The sequence below is a fragment of the Salvelinus alpinus genome, chromosome 1 (assembly GCF_045679555.1).
Source record: "Salvelinus alpinus chromosome 1, SLU_Salpinus.1, whole genome shotgun sequence".
In the NCBI taxonomy this organism is placed as follows: domain Eukaryota; kingdom Metazoa; phylum Chordata; class Actinopteri; order Salmoniformes; family Salmonidae; genus Salvelinus; species Salvelinus alpinus.
The window spans coordinates 31282840-31304834 of NC_092086.1; the positions used below are offsets into that span (position 1 = coordinate 31282840).

Genomic DNA, 21995 nt, shown 5'->3' on the forward strand with positions numbered 1-21995 from the left:
AACCTATATGTATGGGTCCTACTAGCCTATATGTGTGGATCCTACTAGCCTATATGTATGGATCCTACTAGCCTATATGTGTGGATCCTACTAGCCTATATGTATGGATCCTACCAGCCTATATGTATGGGTCCTACTAGCCTATATGTATGGATCCTACTAGCCTATATGTATGGATCCTACTAGCCTATATGTGTGGATCCTACTAGCCTATATGTATGGATCCTACCAGCCTATATGTATGGGTCCTACTAGCCTATATGTGTGGCTCCTACTAGCCTATAGGTATGGATCCTACCAGCCTATATGTATGGATCCTACTAGCCTATATGTATGGGTCCTACTAGCCTATATGTGTGGATCCTACCAGCCTATATGTATGGGTCCTACTAGCCTATATGTGTGGATCCTACTAGCCTATATGTATGGGTCCTACTAGCCTATATGTGTGGATCCTACTAGCCTATATGTGTGGATCCTACTAGCCTATATGTATGGATCCTACCAACCTATATGTATGGGTCCTACTAGCCTATATGTGTGGATCCTACTAGCCTATATGTGTGGATCCTACTAGCCTATATGTATGGATCCTACCAGCCTATATGTGTGGATCCTACTAGCCTATATGTATGGATCCTACTAGCCTATATGTATGGGTCCTACTAGCCTATATGTGTGGATCCTATTAGCCTATATGTATGGCTCCTACTAGCCTATATGTATGGATCCTACCGACCTATATGTATGGATCCTATTAGCCTATATGTGTGGATCCTACTAGCCTATATGTGTGGATCCTACTAGCCTATATGTGTGGATCCTACTAGCCTATATGTATGAATCCTACTAGCCTATATGTGTGGATCCTACTAGCCTATATGTATGGATCCTACCAGCCTATATGTATGGGTCCTACTAGCCTATATGTGTGGATCCTACTAGCCTATATGTATGGATCCTACCAGCCTATATGTATGGGTCCTACTAGCCTATATGTGTGGCTCCTACTAGCCTACAGGTATGGATCCTACCAGCCTATATGTATGGATCCTACTAGCCTATATGTATGGGTCCTACTAGCCTATATGTGTGGATCCTACCAGCCTATATGTGTGGATCCTACTAGCCTATATGTATGGATCCTACTAGCCTATATGTGTGGATCCTACTAGCCTATATGTGTGGATCCTACTAGCCTATATGTATGGATCCTACCAACCTATATGTATGGGTCCTACTAGCCTATATGTGTGGATCCTACTAGCCTATATGTATGGATCCTACTAGCCTATATGTGTGGATCCTACTAGCCTATATGTGTGGATCCTACTAGCCTATACAGTATGTATGGATCCTACTAGCCTATATGTGTGGATCCTACTAGCCTATATGTATGGATCCTACCAGCCTATATGTATGGGTCCTACTAGCCTATATGTATGGATCCTACTAGCCTATATGTATGGATCCTACTAGCCTATATGTGTGGATCCTACAAGCCTATATGTATGGATCCTACCAGCCTATATGTGTGGATCCTACTAGCCTATATGTATGGATCCTACCAGCCTATATGTATGGGTCCTACTAGCCTATATGTGTGAATCCTACTAGCCTATATGTATGGGTCCTACTAGCCTATATGTGTGGATCCTACTAGCCTATATGTGTGGATCCTACTAGCCTATATGTATGGATCCTACCAACCTATATGTATGGGTCCTACTAGCCTATATGTGTGGATCCTACTAGCCTATATGTATGAATCCTACTAGCCTATATATCTAAAACTTAAACTACCCCATCCTGACCAGTCCAGCCACCTCTGAGTCACACACACACACACACACACACACACACACACACACACACACACACACACACACACACACACACACACACACACACACACTCACAGGACAGTTTGTTAAAGTCTCTCCTAATGGTTTACAGGACTCTTAAGGCCCATTATTCTGTTAATTGAAGATGAGATGATTACCACACACACACACACACACACACACACACACACACACACACACACACACACACACACACACACACACACACACACACACACACACACACACACACACACACACACACACACACACACACACACACACACACAATCAGAGTCATTACCACTCACAAACTACACACACACATACACACAACCGCACACATAATCAGTAGTCATTACCGAACACTTCTGAAAACTCCACTTTGTTACCACTTCAGTTGCCTGGCAATGGAAATGGTGTAGTGCTTTGATACACCTCTTGTCTGCTGAGTGGAGGTCATCTTGACATCTGTAATTTCCCTCTGTTAAATCTAACACAAGACAATACCCTTAATCAGAACAGAGAACTGAGCCCTTCAACTCAACCGAAGGGGTGAAATGGTAAATCTCACCCATGTACTATGGACACTGCGGTTTCCCCGACATGGTTAGGTCATCCGTGTATTGATGTCGGTCCTGATTATGGTCTTAGGTAGCTCAGTTGGTAAGATTGTGGAGCATGCAACACCAGCGTCATTGGTTCAATTCTGGCTGGGGACATTAATAATAACATGTATTCACTGTACTGTAAGTTCCATCCAGCAAGCCTGGAAAAGAGCGTCTGCTAAATGAACAAATGTAACCCATAGTCATACATAGAGACTTGAAGCAACCCTTTGAAATCCATAGACTCAGTCTGCCAGGTGTGATACCATACAGTATGTCTCCTGTTGGAATTGAACCCACATCCTTGGCGTTGTTTAAAAAATATATATATTTCACCTTTATTTAACCAGGTAGGCTAGTTGAGAACAAGTTGTTATTTACAACTGCGACCTGGCCAAGATAAAGAAAAGCAGTGCGACACAAACAACAACACAGAGTTACACATAGAATAAACAAACAGTCAATAACACAATAGAAAAAAAGTCTATATACAGTGTGTGAAAATGATGTAAGATAAGGGAGGTAAGGCAATAAACAGGCCATAGTGGCAAAATAATTACAATTTAGCAATTAAACACTGGAGTGATAGATGTGCAGAAGATGAATGTGCAAGTAGAGATACTGGGGTGCAAAGGAGGAGAAAAAAAATAACATGGGGATGAGGTAGTTGGATGGGCTATTTACAGATGGGCTATGTACAGGTGCAGTGATCTGTGAGCTGCTCTGACAGCTGGTGCTTAAAGCTAGTGAGGGAGATAAGAGTCTCCAGCTTTAGTGATTTTTGCAGTTCGTTCCAGTCATTGGCAGCAGAGGACTGGAAGGAGAGGCGGCCAAAGGAAGAATTGGCTTTGGGGGTGACCAGCTGGAGCGCGTGCTATGGGTGGTTGCTGCTATGGTGACCAGTGAGCTGAGATAAGACGGGGCTTTACTTAGCAGAGACTTGTAGATGACCTGGAGCCAGTGGGTTTGGCGACGAATATGAAGCGAGGGCCAGCCAACGAGAGCGTACAAGACGCAGTGGTGGGTCGAATATGGGGCTTTGGTGACAAAACGGATGGCACTGTGATAGACTACATCCAATTTGTTGAGTAGAGTGTTGGAGGCTATTTTGTAAATGACATCGCCGAAGTCGAGGATCGGTAGGATGGTCAGTTTTACGAGGGTATGTTTGGCAGCATGAGTGAAGGATGCTTTGTTGCGAAATAGGAAGCCGATTATAGATTTAATTTTGGATTGGAGATGTTTAATGTGAGTCTGGAAGGAGAGTTTACAGTCTAACCAGACACCTAGGAATTTGTAGTTGTCCACATATTCTAAGTCAAAACCATCCAGAGTGGTGATGCTGGACGGGCGGGCAGGTGCAGGCAGCAATCAGTTGAAGAGCATGCATTTAGTTTTACTTGCATTTAAAAGTAGTTGGAGGCCACGGAAGGAGAGCTGTATGACATTGAAGCTCGTCTTGAGGTTAGTTAAACACAGTGTCCAATGAAGGGCCAGAGGTATACAGAATGGTATCGTCTGCGTAGAGGTGGATCAAAGAATCACCAGCAGCAAGAGCGACATCATTGATTTATACAGAGAAAAGAGTCGGCCCGAGAATTGAACCCTGTGGCACCCCCATAGAGACTTCCAGAGGTCCGGACAACAGGCCCTCCGATTTGACACACTGAACTCTATCAGAGAAGTAGTTGGTGAACCAGGCGAGGCAATCATTTGAGAAACCAAGGCTGTTGAGTCTGCCAATAAGAATGTTGTGATTGACAGAGTCGAAAGCCTTGGCCAGGTCGATGAATACGTCTGCACAGTAATGCCTCTTATCGATGGCGGTTATGATATCGTTTAGGACTTTGAGCATTTGTGCACCCATGACCAGCTCTGAAACCAGATTGCATAGCGGAGAAGGTACTTGGTTAACTTGTCTTTCGAAGACCTTAGAAAGGCAGGGTAGAATAGATATAGGTCTGTAGCAGTTTGGGTCTAGAGTGTCTCCCCCTTTGAAGAGGGGGATGACCGCGGCAGCCTTCCAATCTTTGGCGATCTCAGATGATACGAAAGAGAGGTTGAATAGGCTAGTAATAGGGGTTGCAACAATTTCAGCTGATAATTTAAGAAAGAGAGTGTCCAGATTCTCTAGCCCGGCTGATTTGTAGGGGTCCAGATTTTCCAGCTCTTTCAGTACATCAGCTGTCTGGATTTGGGTGAAGGAGAAGTGGGGGAGGCTTGGGCGAGTTTCTGTGGGGGTGGAGGGCTGTTGATTGGGGTAGCCAGGTGGAAAGCATGGCCAGCCGTAGAATAATGCTTATTGAAATTCTCAATTATAGTGGAGTTATCGGTGGTGACAGTGTTTCCTAGCCTCAGTGCAGTGGGCAGCTGGGAGGAGGTGCTCTTATTCTCCATGGACTTTACAGTGTCCCAGAAGGTTTTTGAGAGTTTGTGCTACAGGATGCAAATATCTGCTTGAAAAAGCTAGCCTTAGCTTTCCTAATTGCCTGTGTATATTTGTTCCTAACTTCCCTGAAAAGTTGCATATCACGGGGGCTGTTTGATGCTAATGCAGAACGCCACAGGATGTTTTTGTGCTTGTCAAGGGCAGTCAGGTCTGGAGAGAACCAAGAGCTATATCTGTTCCTGGTTCAACATTTTTTGAATGGGGCATGCTTATTTAAGATGGGGAGGAAGGCACTTTTAAAGAATAACCAGGCATCCTCTACTGACGGGATGAGGTCAATCTCCTTCCAGGATACCCGGGCCAGGTCGATTAGAAAGGCCTGCTCGCTGAAGTGTTTTAGGGAGCGTTTGACAGTGATGAGGGGTGGTAGTTTGACCACAGACCCATTGCGGATGCAGGTAATGAGGCAGTGATTGCTGAGATCTTGGTTGAAAACAGCAGAGGTGTATTTGGAGGGCAAGTTGGTTAGGATGATATTAGCTCTGAAGGATGATGGGGGGCAATCAATTCACATATGGTGTCCATGGCACAGCTGGGGGCAGAGGGTGGTCTATAGCAAGGGGCAACGGTAAGAGACTTATTTCTGGAAAGGTGGATTTTTACAAGTAGCAGCTCAAATTGTTTGGGTACAGACCTGGATAGTAAGACAGAACTCTGCAGGCTATCTCTGCAGGAGATTGCATCACCGCCTCCACCGCCTCCTGGCAGTTCTATCTTGTCGGGAAATGATATAGTTACAGATGGAAATTTCAGGGGTTTTGGTGGTCTTCCTAAGCCAGGATTCAGACACGGCTAGGACATCCGGGTTGGCAGAGTCTGCTAAAGGCGTTGTTGTCACAGTAGCACTCAATAACAGGGCAAAGCATGTCATTGCATTCTGATGGGACAATCTGAACAGATCAGTAGAGAACTATGGCTGGCATCTATTGCCAATATGAACCCACTGTACACCAATGACTTCTATGACAGATGAAAGACTACACAGAGGAACATTAAAGGAACTCACACACACACAGAGAAATTAGATCCACAGGTTGGTTCTGAGTGGCTGATGGGTTTTCAGGGCTCAGTTCCCACCTGTCCTCTGTTTTATTACACCTCAGAGTGGTGGCTAGTCCGGTCCCTCTTTGTATCGTGCACACAAAGCTGTGGTATCACGCTGTTTAAGATCACAAAGACAAGGGGATTGACAGAAGACATGATTGGTCACATTTATTTGGCTATTTGTCCTTTTTAAAGATATACTGTAAGTATACCATAAGCACTGCATGTAAAGTAAACTTATTTTCACTTATCTTATCCACTATAACCATGTTGCTACAAATGTGGAACTTCAGTAAGCAAATTGCAGTAACATATGGACCCTCACTCGTGTGTACATTTTGGTTGTCAACTGTATCAATGAATAGCGTGTGTATGTTGTTTCCCTGAAGCCGCCGTTCGATGGAGAGGATGAAGATGAGTTGTTCCAGTCCATCATGGAGCACAACGTGTCCTACCCCAAGTCCATGTCTAAGGAGGCTGTCGTCATCTGCAAGGGAGTAAGTAGCTGGGAGATATGGATTGTATCTCTCCTACAGTAACTCACTGGGAGATATGGATTGTATCTCTCCTACAGTAACTCACTGGGAGATATGGGTTGTATCTCTCCTACAGTAACACACTGGGAGATATGGATTGTATCTCTCCTACAGTAACTCACTGGGAGATATGGGTTGTATCTCTCCTACAGTAACTCACTGGGAGATATGGGTTGTATCTCTCCTACAGTAACACACTGGGAGATATGGATTGTATCTCTCCTACAGTAACACACTGGGAGATATGGGTTGTATCTCTCCTACAGTAACTCACTGGGAGATATGGGGTTGTATCTCTCCTACAGTAACTCACTGGGAGATATGGATTGTATCTCTCCTACAGTAACACACTGGGAGATATGGGTTGTATATCTCCTACAGTAACTCACTGGGAGATATGGGTTGTATCTCTCCTACAGTAACACACTGGGAGATATGGGGTTGTATCTCTCCTACAGTAACTCACTGGGAGATATGGGTTTTATCTCTCCTACAGTAACTCACAGGGAGATATGGGTTTTATCTCTCCTACAGTAACTCACTGGGAGATATGGGGTTGTATCTCTCCTACAGTAACTCACTGGGAGATATGGATTGTATCTCTCCTACAGTAACTCACTGGGAGATATGGGGTTGTATCTCTCCTACAGTAACTCACTGGGAGATATGGGGTTGTATCTCTCCTACAGTAACTCACTGGGAGATATGGGGTTGTATCTCTCCTACAGTAACTCACTGGGAGATATGGGGTTGTATCTCTCCTACAGTAACTCACTGGGAGATATGGATTGTATCTCTCCTACAGTAACACACTGGGAGATATGGGTTGTATCTCTCCTACAGTAACACACTGGGAGATATGGGTTGTATCTCTCCTACAGTAACTCACTGGGAGATATGGGGTTGTATCTCTCCTACAGTAACTCACTGGGAGATATGGGTTGTATCTCTCCTACAGTAACTCACTGGGAGATATGGGGTTGTATCTCTCCTACAGTAACTCACTGGGAGATATGGGTTTTATCTCTCCTACAGTAACACACTGGGAGATATGGGGTTGTATGTCTCCTACAGTAACTCACTGGGAGATATGGGTTTTATCTCTCCTACAGTAACTCACTGGGAGATATGGGTTTTATCTCTCCTACAGTAACTCACTGGGAGATATGGGGTTGTATCTCTCCTACAGTAACTCACTGGGAGATATGAGTTTTATCTCTCCTACAGTAACACACTGGGAGATATGGGGTTGTATCTCTCCTACAGTAACTCACTGGGAGATATGGGTTGTATCTCTCCTACAGTAACTCACTGGGAGATATGGGTTGTATCTCTCCTACAGTAACTCACTGGGAGATATGGGTTGTATCTCTCCTACAGTAACTCACTGGGAGATATGTGTTGTATCTCTCCTACAGTAACTCACTGGGAGATATGGGTTGTATCTCTCCTACAGTAACTCACTGGGAGATATGGGTTGTATCTCTCCTACAGTAACTCACTGGGAGATATGGGTTTTATCTCTCCTACAGTAACTCACAGGGAGATATGGGTTTTATCTATCCTACAGTAACTCACTGGGAGATATGGGGTTGTATCTCTCCTACAGTAACTCACTGGGAGATATGGATTGTATCTCTCCTACAGTAACTCACTGGGAGATATGGGGTTGTATCTCTCCTACAGTAACTCACTGGGAGATATGGGGTTGTATCTCTCCTACAGTAACTCACTGGGAGATATGGGGTTGTATCTCTCCTACAGTAACTCACTGGGAGATATGGGGTTGTATCTCTCCTACAGTAACTCACTGGGAAATATGGATTGTATCTCTCCTACAGTAACACACTGGGAGATATGGGTTTTATCTCTCTTACAGTAACTCACTGGGAGATATGGATTGTATCTCTCCTACAGTAACTCACTGGGAGATATGGATTGTATCTCTCCTACAGTAACACACTGGGAGATATGGGTTGTATCTCTCCTACAGTAACACACTGGGAGATATGGGTTGTATCTCTCCTACAGTAACTCACTGGGAGATATGGGGTTGTATCTCTCCTACAGTAACTCACTGGGAGATATGGGTTTTATCTCTCCTACAGTAACTCACTGGGAGATATGGGTTTTATCTCTCCTACAGTAACTCACTGGGAGATATGGGTTTTATCTCTCCTACAGTAACTCACTGGGAGATATGGGGTTGTATCTCTCCTACAGTAACTCACTGGGAGATATGAGTTTTATCTCTCCTACAGTAACACACTGGGAGATATGGGGTTGTATCTCTCCTACAGTAACTCACTGGGAGATATGGGTTGTATCTCTCCTACAGTAACTCACTGGGAGATATGGGTTGTATCTCTCCTACAGTAACTCACTGGGAGATATGGGTTGTATCTCTCCTACAGTAACTCACTGGGAGATATGTGTTGTATCTCTCCTACAGTAACTCACTGGGAGATATGGGTTGTATCTCTCCTACAGTAACTCACTGGGAGATATGTGTTGTATCTCTCCTACAGTAACTCACTGGGAGATATGGATTGTATCTCTCCTACACTCACTGGGAGATATGGGGTTGTATCTCTCCTACAGTAATTCACTGGGAGATATGGATTGTATCTCTCCTACAGTAACTCACTGGGAGATATGGGTTGTATCTCTCCTACAGTAACTCACTGGTAGATATGGGTTGTATCTCTCCTACAGTAACACACTGGGAGATATGGGGTTGTATGTCTCCTACAGTAACTCACTGGGAGATATGGGTTTTATCTCTCCTACAGTAACTCACTGGGAGATATGGGTTTTATCTCTCCTACGGTAACACACTGGGAGATATGGGTTGTATCTCTCCTACAGTAACTCACTGGGAGATATGGGTTGTATCTCTCCTACAGTAACTCACTGGGAGATATGTGTTGTATCTCTCCTACAGTAACTCACTGGGAGATATGGATTGTATCTCTCCTACACTCACTGGGAGATATGGGGTTGTATCTCTCCTACAGTAATTCACTGGGAGATATGGATTGTATCTCTCCTACAGTAACTCACTGGGAGATATGGGTTGTATCTCTCCTACAGTAACTCACTGGGAGATATGGATTGTATCTCTCCTACAGTAACTCACTGGGAGATATGGGGTCGTCATTTTAAATGGGCATCGATGACACAATGCTTGTGAGGCAACACATACAGTGGGGAGAACAAGTATTTGATACACTGCCGATTTTGCAGGTTTTCCTACTTACAAAGCATGTAGAGGTCTGTAATTTTTATCATAGGTACACTTCAACTATGAGAGACGGAATCTAAAACAAAAATCCAGAAAATCACATTGTATGATTTTTAAATAATTAATTTGCATTTTATTGCATGACATAAGTATTTGATCACCTACCAACCAGTAAGAATTCCGGCTCTCACAGACCTGTTAGTTTTTCTTTAAGAAGCCCTCCTGTTCTCCACTCATTACCTGTATTAACTGCACCTGTTTGAACTCGTTACCTGTATAAAAGACACCTGTCCACACACTCAATCAAACAGATTCCAACCTCTCCACAATGGCCAAGACCAGAGAGCTGTGTAAGGACATCAGGGATAAAATTGTAGACCTGCACAAGGCTGGGATGGGCTACAGGACAATAGGCAAGCAGCTTGGTGAGAAGGAAACAACTGTTGGCACAATTATTAGAAAATGGAAGAAGTTCAAGATGACGGTCAATCACCCTCGGTCTGGGGCTCCATGCAAGATTTCACCTCGTGGGGCATCAATGATCATGAGGAAGGTGAGGGATCAGCCCAGAACTACACGGCAGGACCTGGTCAATGACCTGAAGAGAGCTGGGACCACAGTCTCAAAGAAAACCATTAGTAACACACTACGCCGTCATGGATTAAAATCCTGCAGCGCACGCAAGGTCCCCCTGCTTAAGCCAGTGCATGTCCAGGCCTGTCTGAAGTTTGCCAATGACCATCTGGATGATCCAGAGGAGGAATGGGAGAAGGTCATGTGGTCTGATGAGACAAAAATAGAGCTTTTTGGTCTAACTCCACTCGCCATGTTTGGAGGAAGAAGAAGTATGAGTACAACCCCAAGAACACCATCCCAACCATGAAGCATGGAGGTGGAAACATCATTCTTTGGGGATGCTTTTCTGCAAAGGGGACAGGACGACTGCACCGTATTGAGGGGAGGATGGATGGGGCCATGTATCGCGAGATCTTGGCCAACAACCTCCTTCCCTCAGTAAGAGCATTGAAGATGGGTCGTGGCTGGGTCTTCCAGCATGACAACGACACGAAGCACACAGCCATGGCAACTAAGGAGTGGCTCCGTAAGAAGCATCTCAAGGTCCTGGAGTGGCCTAGCCAGTCTCCAGACCTGAACCCAATAGAAAATCTTTGGAGGGAGCTGAAAGTCCGTATTGCCCAGCGACAGCCCTGAAACCTGAAGGATCTGGAGAAGATCTGTAGGGAGGAGTGGGCCAAAATCCCTGCTGCAGTGTGTGCAAACCTAGTCAAGAACTACAGGAAACGTATGATCTCTGTAATTGCAAACAAAGGTTTCTGTACCAAATATTAAGTTCTGCTTTTCTGATGTATCAAATACTTATGTCATGCAATAAAATGCAAATTAATTATTTAAAAATCATACAATGTGATTTTCTGGATTTTTGTTTTAGATTCCGTCTCTCACAGTTGAAGTGTACCTATGATAAAAATTACAGACCTCTACATGCTTTGTAAGTAGGAAAACCTGCAAAATCGGCAGTGTATCAAATACTTGTTCTCCCCACTGTATATATTTGTGACACCACACAACGGTGCCAATGTGATTTGGAACTGGATGGTGTGCTCCAACTGAAAAACAGAATGATATACAGTACGTAGGGCTGGGTGCTGTCCAATAGGCTTTTATTTCAACTTGAAATCGACAACATGAACACAACTCGCAATAATTGGTTTTATTCCCTAACAGTCACAAGGATGCTTATCATATGACTATATTCCATTGAGTTGAAGCAAAGATTCTGAACTATTTAAAACTGAGTCCTGTTCTAATCTAATGAGCATCTGATTCTCTCTAGGGGTCTACTTCAGGGATGGGCAACTTGGATAGGGGTGGGGGCCACAAAAAATCTGAACTCATCATGATCACGGATCTGCATAACCACATCCATAAACCACTCATGCAGTCAGAGCCGGCCCCAGCCTTTTGGGACCCTACGTGAATTTTTTTTGCCCCTCCCAACAAAGTTTTGCCATGGAACGTAGAGAAAAGTTTTGCCATGCCAGTTTTTTTCTTGTCATGTCAGTCACCGACAGTCACTCAATTAGCCATGTCAGCACTTGTGAGGTGTCTGTTTCTCAAACTAGACACTCTAATGTACTTGTCCTCTTGCTCAGTTGCACCAGGGCTTCCCACTCCACTTTCTATTCTGGTTAGAGGCATTTTGCGCTGTTCTGTGAAGGGAGTAGTACACAGCGTTGTACGAGATCTTCAGTTTCTTGGCAATTTCTCAGATGGAATAACTTTAATTTCTCAGAACAAGAATAGACTGACGAGTTTCAGAAGAAAGTGCTTTGTTTCTGGGCATTTTGAGCCTGTAATCGAATCCACAAATGCTGATGCTCCAGATACTCAACTAGTCTAAAGAAGTTTTATTGCTTGTTTAATTAGTACAACAGTTTTCAGCTGTGCTAACATAATTGCAAAAGGGGTTTCTAATGATCAATTAGCCTTTTAAAATGATAAACTTGCATTAGCTAACACAACGTGCCATTGGAACACAGATGGTTGCTGATAATGGGCCTCTGTATGCCTATGTAGATATTCCATAAAAAAATCTGGCGTTTCCAACTACATTAGCCATTTACAACATTAACAATGTCTACACTGTATTTCTGATCAATTTGATGTTATTTTAATGGACAAAAATGTGTTTTTCTTTCAAAAACAAGGACATTTCTAAGAGTCCCCAAACTTTTGAACGGTAGTGTACAATTGAAATTTGAAATTTGCAGCAATTTACACACAGAAGAGATTCAATTTAGATATTCTGGTGGGAAGATCAAGTCTTTTAATAATGTTTTTGGTTCAGTTACTTAGGGATGATGTCACCCGCTGTCCATGCTCCTGAACATATACAGTAATTCATCATCTGATGCTATTGTCGTCGTGACAACAGAGGCATGTCTCCTCGACCCTTCTCTCCTCCAACCTTTACATCTATATGATCTATGAAATCATTATTAAATGAGAGAATTTGGAGTTTAATAAAATAGGCGCTAAATACATATTATCGATAACCATCATTTGCAATTTCCTCCCCTTTCTATTTTTAGGCTGGATTCTGAATAATGAAAATATGGATAAAAAATAAGGTTATTAAGAAAGGCTATTGGAAAGGGAAATATAGAGTGGCTTTAAGAGTTGAAGGGAAGCTACATAATAGACCACCAGTAATAAAGAACTGCTGTTGTCAAGGCTATACAATTGTAGCTTCTATAATGGGTTAATGCTCAGTTATGGGCTTCTCTCTCTCTTTCTCTCTCTATCTCTCTCTTTCTCTCTTTCTCTCTCTCTCTCACTCCCTCCCTCTCTCTCCCTCCCCCCATCACTTTACTTCCCCCACCCTCCAGTTCATGACCAAGCACCCGTCAAAGCGTCTGGGCTGTGGTCTGGAGGGCGAGAGGGACATCCGGGAGCAGGCCTTCTTCAGACGGATCGACTGGGTCCGCCTCGCCAACAGAGAGATCCAACCGCCATTCAAGCCTAAAACGGTGTGTATGTGTGCGTGCGTGTGTGAGTTACCCAGCTAGTAGGGTCATTCCAGAAGTTATTGGAAGTCTATGATCAGATGAAAGAGACCCTTTTATCCACATGCACAGACTGCTATCATAACAAGTCTCTTTAAAGGGGAAATCTTCAGTTCAAACAATAACAAAGCGTCACCCCGCCACTGATAGCTACAGTAAGTGATGGGGCTGGAGAAATGTATCCACTCTCAAATTCATAGACAAAGCTATGGATAGAAAGACTGACCATCCATCATATCAAAATTACAGTTTTAACCATGTTTTCAGTGTTTGTTTACAATGATTTTGTTTATAAACAAAGGAGTTAAACAAGCTTATATTTTGAGTTCTGATGGAGTAAAAACATTTAACTAAGCTCTTGAGGGTTTCATAAGTTATATTCCTCTAGAATCAATGGGGAAATATCATGAAATTAAAAGTCAAAAAGTGGATGTAGCAAACACGTATTGGCACGTTAACCTTTTAATGCAGTGGGCTAAATCAGGGTCACACGGAATGTTTCTTGGTAGTCTTAAATAAATCTACTTTGAAAGAAAAGTATACACCTCCCACACATGGTTATGGTCTTAAAAAGAAGATGACTCCTGTACCATGTCAGATATGGAGTTGAAATGTATTCAATTTTTTGTTTAAATCCCAATATTACACTTTATATACATCACAGGAGCCTGAAATATAACAAAACCGTTTGACATAGAAATACAACATTTTCTGCATTTAAAAAAAAGATATGTCTCTAAAAAATATGAATAACATTCCACCCATGAGGCCACTAGAGGGCGATTTGGTCATTTGACTGCAGGAAAGGGCTGGAGAGCACCACTCACCACTGATGCACAACATCACAGCCACACATTTCAGGTGCACTATCACTCATAAGGTTTGTATCATATTTCTAAAGAGTTGTAAAACTATTTTTTTTAAGTTTGAGAGTCTGTTTCCATAACTAAATTGGCCACTGTAGAAATGTAGGCATCACTTAGTGTGTGTGTGTTCGTCTGTGTGTTCGTGCGTATGTTCGTGCCTGTGTGTGTCTCTCTGATTCATCTCCTACCCTGTGTGGTTCTGAGAGCCTGCAGCCATGTGTCACTGTGGGAGGTTAAAAGACTGCTAGAGCACAGCTGCAGCCACCATCTACCCTCCTCCATCCCTCCTCCATCCCTCCCTCCATCCCTCCATCCCACCATCCCTCCATCCCACCATCTACCCTCCTCCATCCCTCCCTCCCTCCATCCCACCATCCCTCCATCCCTCCATCCCACCATCCCTCCATCCCTCCATCTACCCTCCTCCATCCCTCCCTCCCTCCATCCCACCATCCCTCCATCCCTCCATCCCTCCATCCCTCCATCCCTCCATCCCACCATCCCTCCATCCCTCCATCCCACCATCTACCCTCCTCCATCCCTCCCTCCCTCCATCCCACCATCCCTCCCTCCATCCCTCCATCCCACCATCCCTCCATCCCTCCATCCCACCATCTACCCTCCTCCATCCCTCCCTCTCTCCATCCCTCCATCCCACCATCTACCCTCCTCCCTCCATCCCTCCATCCCACCATCCTCCTTTGCCACCCTTCCTATTGCTAAACACACTCTCACAACCAGGCATGGGGGCTTTGTGACTAAACCCACACCCCAACCCCTACCCACCCCTCTCTCCCTACATCCCACCTCTCTCCATCACAGCCCCTTCTTTTCCTACAAACACACTTGCCGGGCGTGGGGGCTTTGTGACCGAACCCTCCTACAGAGGTTTAAGAATACATAGGTTTAAAAATAGCCCTCTAAAAGCCTCCTAGCCCTCACACCATATCCACCGCATTGCTACATGGCGGATGTATTCGTGTGGGTTCACATACAAACAGAGCTAATTCTGGTCTCCATTTATTCTGGAGGTATCGTGAGGTACAGTATACAGTAGTAATGAGATCCTTCTGGAGGTATCGTGAGGTACAGTATACTGTCATAATGAGATCCTTCTGGAGGTATCGTGAGGTACAGTATACTGTCATAATGAGATCCTTCTGGAGGTATCGTGAGGTACAGTATACTGTCATAATGAGATCCTTCTGGAGGTATCGTGAGGTACAGTATACTGTCATAATGAGATCCTTCTGGAGGTATCGTGAGGTACAGTATACAGTCATAATGAGATCCTTCTGGAGGTATCGTGAGGTACAGTATACAGTCATAATGAGATCCTTCTGGAGGTATCGTGAGGTACAGTATACTGTCATAATGAGATCCTTCTGGAGGTATCGTGAGGTACAGTATACTGTCATAATGAGATCCTTCTGGAGGTATCGTGAGGTACAGTATACTGTCATAATGAGATCCTTCTGGAGGTATCGTGAGGTACAGTATACTGTCATAATGAGATCCTTCTGGAGGTATCGTGAGGTACAGTATACTGTCATAATGAGATCCTTCTGGAGGTATCGTGAGGTACAGTATACTGTCATAATGAGATCCTTCTGGAGGTATCGTGAGGTACAGTATACTGTCATAATGAGATCATTCTAGAGGTATCGTGAGGTACAGTATACTGTCATAATGAGATCCTTCTGGAGGTATCGTGAGGTACAGTATACAGTCATAATGAGATCCTTCTGGAGGTATCGTGAGGTACAGTATACTGTCATAATGAGATCCTTCTGGAGGTATCGTGAGGTACAGTATACTGTCATAATGAGATCCTTCTGGAGGTATCGTGAGGTACAGTATACTGTCATAATGAGATCCTTCTGGAGGTATCGTGAGGTACAGTATACTGGCATAATGAGATCCTTCTGGAGGTATCGTGAGGTACAGTATACTGTCATAATGAGATCATTCTAGAGGTATCGTGAGGTACAGTATACTGTCATAATGAGATCCTTCTGGAGGTATCGTGAGGTACAGTATACAGTCATAATGAGATCCTTCTGGAGGTATCGTGAGGTACAGTATACTGTCATAATGAGATCCTTCTGGAGGTATCGTGAGGTACAGTATACTGTCATAATGAGATCCTTCTGGAGGTATCGTGAGGTACAGTATACTGTCATAATGAGATCCTTCTGGAGGTATAGTGAGGTACAGTATACTGTTGTAATGAGATCATTCTGGAAGTATCGTGAGGTACAGTATACTGTCGTAATGAGATCCTTCTGGAGGTATCGTGAGGTACAGTATACTGTCATAATGAGATCCTTCTGGAGGTATCGTGAGGTACAGTATACTGTCGTAATGAGATCATTCTAGAGGTATCGTGAGGTACAGTATACTGTCATAATGAGATCCTTCTGGAGGTATCGTGAGGTACAGTATACTGTCATAATGAGATCCTTCTGGGGGTATCGTGAGGTACAGTATACTGTCATAATGAGATCATTCTGGAGGTATCGTGAGGTACAGTATACTGTCATAATGAGGTCATTCTGGAGGTATCGTGAGGTACAGTATACTGTCATAATGAGATCATTCTGGAGGTATCGTGAGGTACAGTATACTGTCGTAATGAGATCATTCACCCACAAAAAGTGACAGCTAGACATCCTCTTGCTGTGGGCAACTTAATGTACTTCCCTTTACCGCCTAATATCAGCCATTTCTCTGTCTCTCCCTCTACCTCCCCCCTCTCTCTCACACACACACAGGGTGGCAAAGGAGCAGAAAACTTTGACAAGTTCTTCACACGCACCCAGCCCATGTTGACCCCTCCAGACCAGCTAGTCATCGCCAACATTGACCAGAGCGACTTCGCTGGTTTCTCCTACATCAACCCACAGTTCATCCACCCTTCCCTCCTTCACAGTGTGGTATGAGGGAATAGATCAGGGAGAGGAGGAAGAGAGAGAGAGAGGCTGGTGAGAGAGCAAGAGAGAGAGAGAGAGGAGAGAGGGGGGAAGAGAGCCATGTGGACTGGGACTGGGACAGCAACCCTCCAGATTGACCACCTATTGTCCCTTTGTCAAAGAGACTAATATTATCTTCATGTGTTCTCTGGACTTCAGTCGGCGACATTCTGTAAACAAGCTGTCCACGAACGATCTCGGTTGGAATTTGTCTGATGCAATGGAGGGGGTAAGGGAGGGGGGAGGGGTTGGTGTACAGGGGAGTATGTCTAAGTTTATCTGGTGATTGAGCGCAGTAATCATGGATACATTGATTTGAGAAGTAGGCCTGCTACAGTACAGTGAGCGTTGACATGAATTGCACACTGTTACCATGGGGAACCATTTAGCTCTGCAACCTACTGGCCTAACATTCAGGAATGGGTTCCATGTTTTCCACAGTTCCAGAACCTCCTACTTGCTCTAGAACCTAGAACCAAACCCTACAGTACCTTCCTGTCCGGAAGTTGTCTGTGGGACTGCATACAGTATCTCATGATTCCTCAGTGTGTTGCTATGGATACAAAGAGAGCACTCCCTCCCTATGAAGCATGATGGAACGTACCCTCCTGTCCCTGCCTTTCCTCTCTCTACTGTACCTACTGTACTGTACTGCCATTTCTAAACAGTCTGCTACACCACATTCTAGATTATATTTATATACCTACAGAGAAGAGAGGTCTATTGTCTACTGTTACACGAGTGCCAAAATAGAGGTGAAACAAATAATTTTATTCCAGTACATATCTATATAAACATATACTATCTACAGCGTCCGTTTCTTATGAAATTCCTATAGTCAACTATGATGTCTTTCCTTGTGGCAAAGCCGTTAACCCTTCTGATGGTGTCAGCGCGCTAAACTAAGCTCAACACCGTGTTTCTCTGGCAGTTTTATTAATATACTCCAAACCGTTACCAAACGTTTACAAACAGTTATCAAACGTTTACAAAACGTTACTAAAACGTAACCCACCAAGTATAGCTGTGTCTAACCTAGTATGTTGTTAAAGAACAACTTTTTGGTCGGTATGAACAGTTGACTGATGAAACAATGATGAACATTTTAGATGGTGTCCAATTGTATTTTTGGTGAAAGCACTGGTACCAATATTCTCAGAGTTATTTAGGAGAATTTATGAGCAAGACTGAATTGAGGATATGGTTCTGTTCATGAGGTTTGCGACAACATGTAACTTGGTATTCTGGACTTCTATTTATGGGGGAAAATGTTGAACTGAGGTTCATGAGAAGACGATGTTTTGATTTGACTAGTGAAAATGCTCTTTCCATATGCACCATGCAGTTCTCTGTTCCCTGCTCATTTCCTGATTATGAATAAGCGCTAGATGACTTTCTAGGGGATGCAGCACACGTCTGATATTTATCATTGTAAAACCAAGTATTAGGATATTTGTTGACTAATTAATTGTTGTCTGTATGAAAGTCCTACCCCACTGAAAAGTTGAATGAGATTCAGAGAATAGATTTTTTTTGTTACTTATTAAACATATTCCGTATGTTTCCCTCTATACTTTTCTGACCAGAGAGAACATTGTTTACCCTATTTGTCGACCATTTTGTAAATATCGAAAGAGCTTTTTCAAAAAGAGAAATGACTTGCATATTTTATACCACGAACTGAATGTGCTTTTACTACCTTAGACGGGTTAAACATCTCTGTTTAGATGACTATCCCAAAAACACATGACGTTTGGCTGAATCTTTGGTAGCTTTGTTATCAGCGAAACCTTGTAATATGTATTTTCTCTATTTATCCACAGTTTGTTTTTGACTATTTTAAAGGTAGAGTCAGCGAAATGACCTTGCACGAAAAGCACCGCAGATATTCCGATGAGCAAGACTCAAGACTTCACTCTCACAAAGTCACCCACAGTATCTGTACATGGGTTCCCTTCACGCTCTTACAACGTAGTAGCCACGGGACCAAAACTGCCTCACACTCTCAGTGTGTTGCGGAGATTGACCCACTATGCAGTTTACTTTGTGCATCTTGGTCATATCGCTGACTCTACCTTTAATGTTTCACAGACGATATGCAGTATCTACAGCATGTGTGACTGTGGCGCGTGGTCCCTGGTTGAATACACTCCTACTCCTACTCCTAGCCTTGGTTTCTCTTCTATCAGAGGCAGAAGTGTGTTTTCTGGCTTTCGCTGTGTGCATGTGAGGGTAAGGCCTGATCTAAGCATGAGAGAAGGCATGATGCATGTTAACACAGATCCCCAGGTGTACAGTATGAAGTTCATGTGTCACCAAGCATCACAGTGAGACACACGCCTGTCCCGCTAGCCCCTCCCACTACACTTCTCTCCTCTTTCTGTTCTCCTCTTCTCCATTTGTTTATTGGTTTGTCTTAGTGTTCAGTCTCCTGACTCAACCAAGTTCTAAATTCAGTCAGAACTCACATCTAAGCCATGGACACAACGATTAGATTTTTCTGTCTCTTCTGTTTTGGTTGTGGTTATGTAGAAGTTCTGAAAGGGGCCAAACTGAGAACCTACATAATGAGAGATCAACACAGAGCAAGCACAGGAAGTTCAATCAGACACAATTGAACTGCCAAAGAATAAAGAAACTTTGGTCTATTGTTTAATACACCCTGACCACAAAGACACAGTTGTTTTGGTGTTTCAGCCTATTGCCAAATGTCTTGCATTTAGTCCGTTTCTGTTAGACAACGGTATTTGTAGCATGTCCTTGAAATGTAGCTGTTCAATGGGGATGACTACTGAAATTATGTTAACATGTAACTTTGATTACATTTTAGTATTATAGTGTCCCATCTGGACCAAATGGACCTATTCGAAATAAGGGTAACCATATGTTTACACAACATTGCTGATGAGACAAACTGAGAAGTATTTCATTGAAGCTGAGTCAGGATCTTGTCTGTCCATCTAGATATTATGTTTTACTTCAAAGATGTGGAGGTTTCTACATGGCGAATATAGCACTCTCTATAGAACTTATCAGATACTAGTGGGAAAGAGAGGCCAACCATAGTTAGCCCTGTGAATGACGTCTCACATTGAGAATCTATGTCTAGTGAGTGGGCGGTGTTTGGGCTACTATAGACACAAAACCTCCATCAAGTATGTACTTTTAGGATGAACTATAATCTCTTGCGGTCAATATTTGAATCACCGTGGCGATCATGGGACCACAACACAGGGATGTTTTGTATGCTTTATTTTCATTTCACTCTCCTTGCTTTTATTTGTCAAGTTCTCCCATGTCCCTTTGCTGACTGGGGTATAAAGGATACTGTGTATGAATAAACCAATGAAAATGCAATCTGCTTTATTTGTGTTGTTTTGCTTTCTGTAGCCTCCCAGGCTTCATATGTAGATTCTACATGTTGGACGGTTGACTGTATCTTTGTACTGTATATCACTATTGATATCCATGAGGAATCTCGCTTTGCCTCACACACTTCAAAAGTATTCTTGCTTAAAAGCAACGAAATCTCACCAATATCCAAAAGCCACATTCAGTATTCTCTCACCGAACAACAGAAACGTCACAGCAATAACTTTTCCTTCTCCTCAGGATGACAAAAGGATGAATGTTGTCTGCCCTCTTCATATTAACCCTTCAAACGTGGCCTGCCAGATAGGAGCGTTTAGCGGTCTAGCACCCTCGGTCTGCACACAGACAAATTGGCAGCAATCAAAGCCTACTGAGCCTTCAGATGAATCAGCAGAGTACTGCTGTTTGTTTTGTTTTCGGCTGGGCTGGGGTTCGCCTCGTAATGTGTGTGTATGTCTGTTGTTTCTCCCACTCTCTGCCCCCCCCCCCCCCCGCCCCCCTCTCTCGCTATCTCTCTCCCCCCTCTCTCTATTTCTCTCTCTCTATTTCTCTCTGTCTGTCTAAGTGGACCACTCTGCATTCACAGCACACAGACCTGGCCCGGTACGTTGGCTCCTATTATATTCCAGTTGCTGAGCAAGTGAACCTGCTCATAAAGCCATAATAATGCAGAATACTAATGGAAGTTAATCTAGATAAGATATGCCCTTGAGATATACCTCGTCGGTTATATAAGCTAATACTGAACACATGAGTAAACAGTTTGCTTCATGTAAAGCATTCAAAGGCCCCCTACACACTTAGATTGTACAACTTATTTACAACGCATTTGACACAATGGTCGTGATACAACAGATATTTTTCTGATACAATGGACAGTTTTGTCTGTTGCTTGTGTTGTTATTTTTGTACAGAAGAACTCTCTGTTGTATCACAACGATTGTGCCAAATGCATTTGGCATTCCTTGTACAACATGAGTGTGTACGGGGACAAGAAGACTAATATTTTATCCCTTATGAGAACATGACTGTAGCAGACAACTTATCACTATGCACAACGACAGTCTTTGTTGGTACACTCTAAAAAATGAGGGGTTCAACAAGGGTTCTTCTAAGATCCTCAGTTCTTTGAAGAACATTAGTCTTCTTGGCACTGCAAATGGCCACAAAAGGTTCTTCCAAGAACCCCATATGAGGTGGGGTTCATCGAGGAACCTCCTTAGTTGGTGGGGGTTCTTGCAGGAACCAAACTGCCCAACTGAAACATTTGAATTTGAATTTGAAAGGACAGCAGATGCAGGCACTTAACTGAAAAATGTAAAGATCTCCTCAATTTAAGGTAATATTTGTCCCTTATATGATCTAAATGTATATTGTTTAATGATGATACCATCTGTCTTTTCATATTTGTGAAAATCTTTCTAAAACAAAGACTGGACACAATTCAATGGATATCAATCAACAAAGAGGTAA

General features: G+C 43.3%; 1 protein-coding gene across 1 annotated transcript in view; it reads left to right on the forward strand.

Moving 5' to 3' along the window:
* Nucleotides 1–17900, forward strand: part of prkcab (protein kinase C, alpha, b) — a 215022-nt gene extending 197122 nt beyond the window's left edge. The window contains exons 15-17 of the mRNA XM_071396546.1: nucleotides 6335–6442; nucleotides 13136–13276; nucleotides 16953–17900. Coding sequence (XP_071252647.1) covers nucleotides 6335–6442; nucleotides 13136–13276; nucleotides 16953–17120 — 417 coding nt within the window. The 3' untranslated portion in view covers nucleotides 17121–17900. The remainder of the gene's footprint in view (nucleotides 1–6334; nucleotides 6443–13135; nucleotides 13277–16952) is intronic.
* The last annotated feature ends 4095 nt before the right edge of the window (nucleotides 17901–21995 follow it).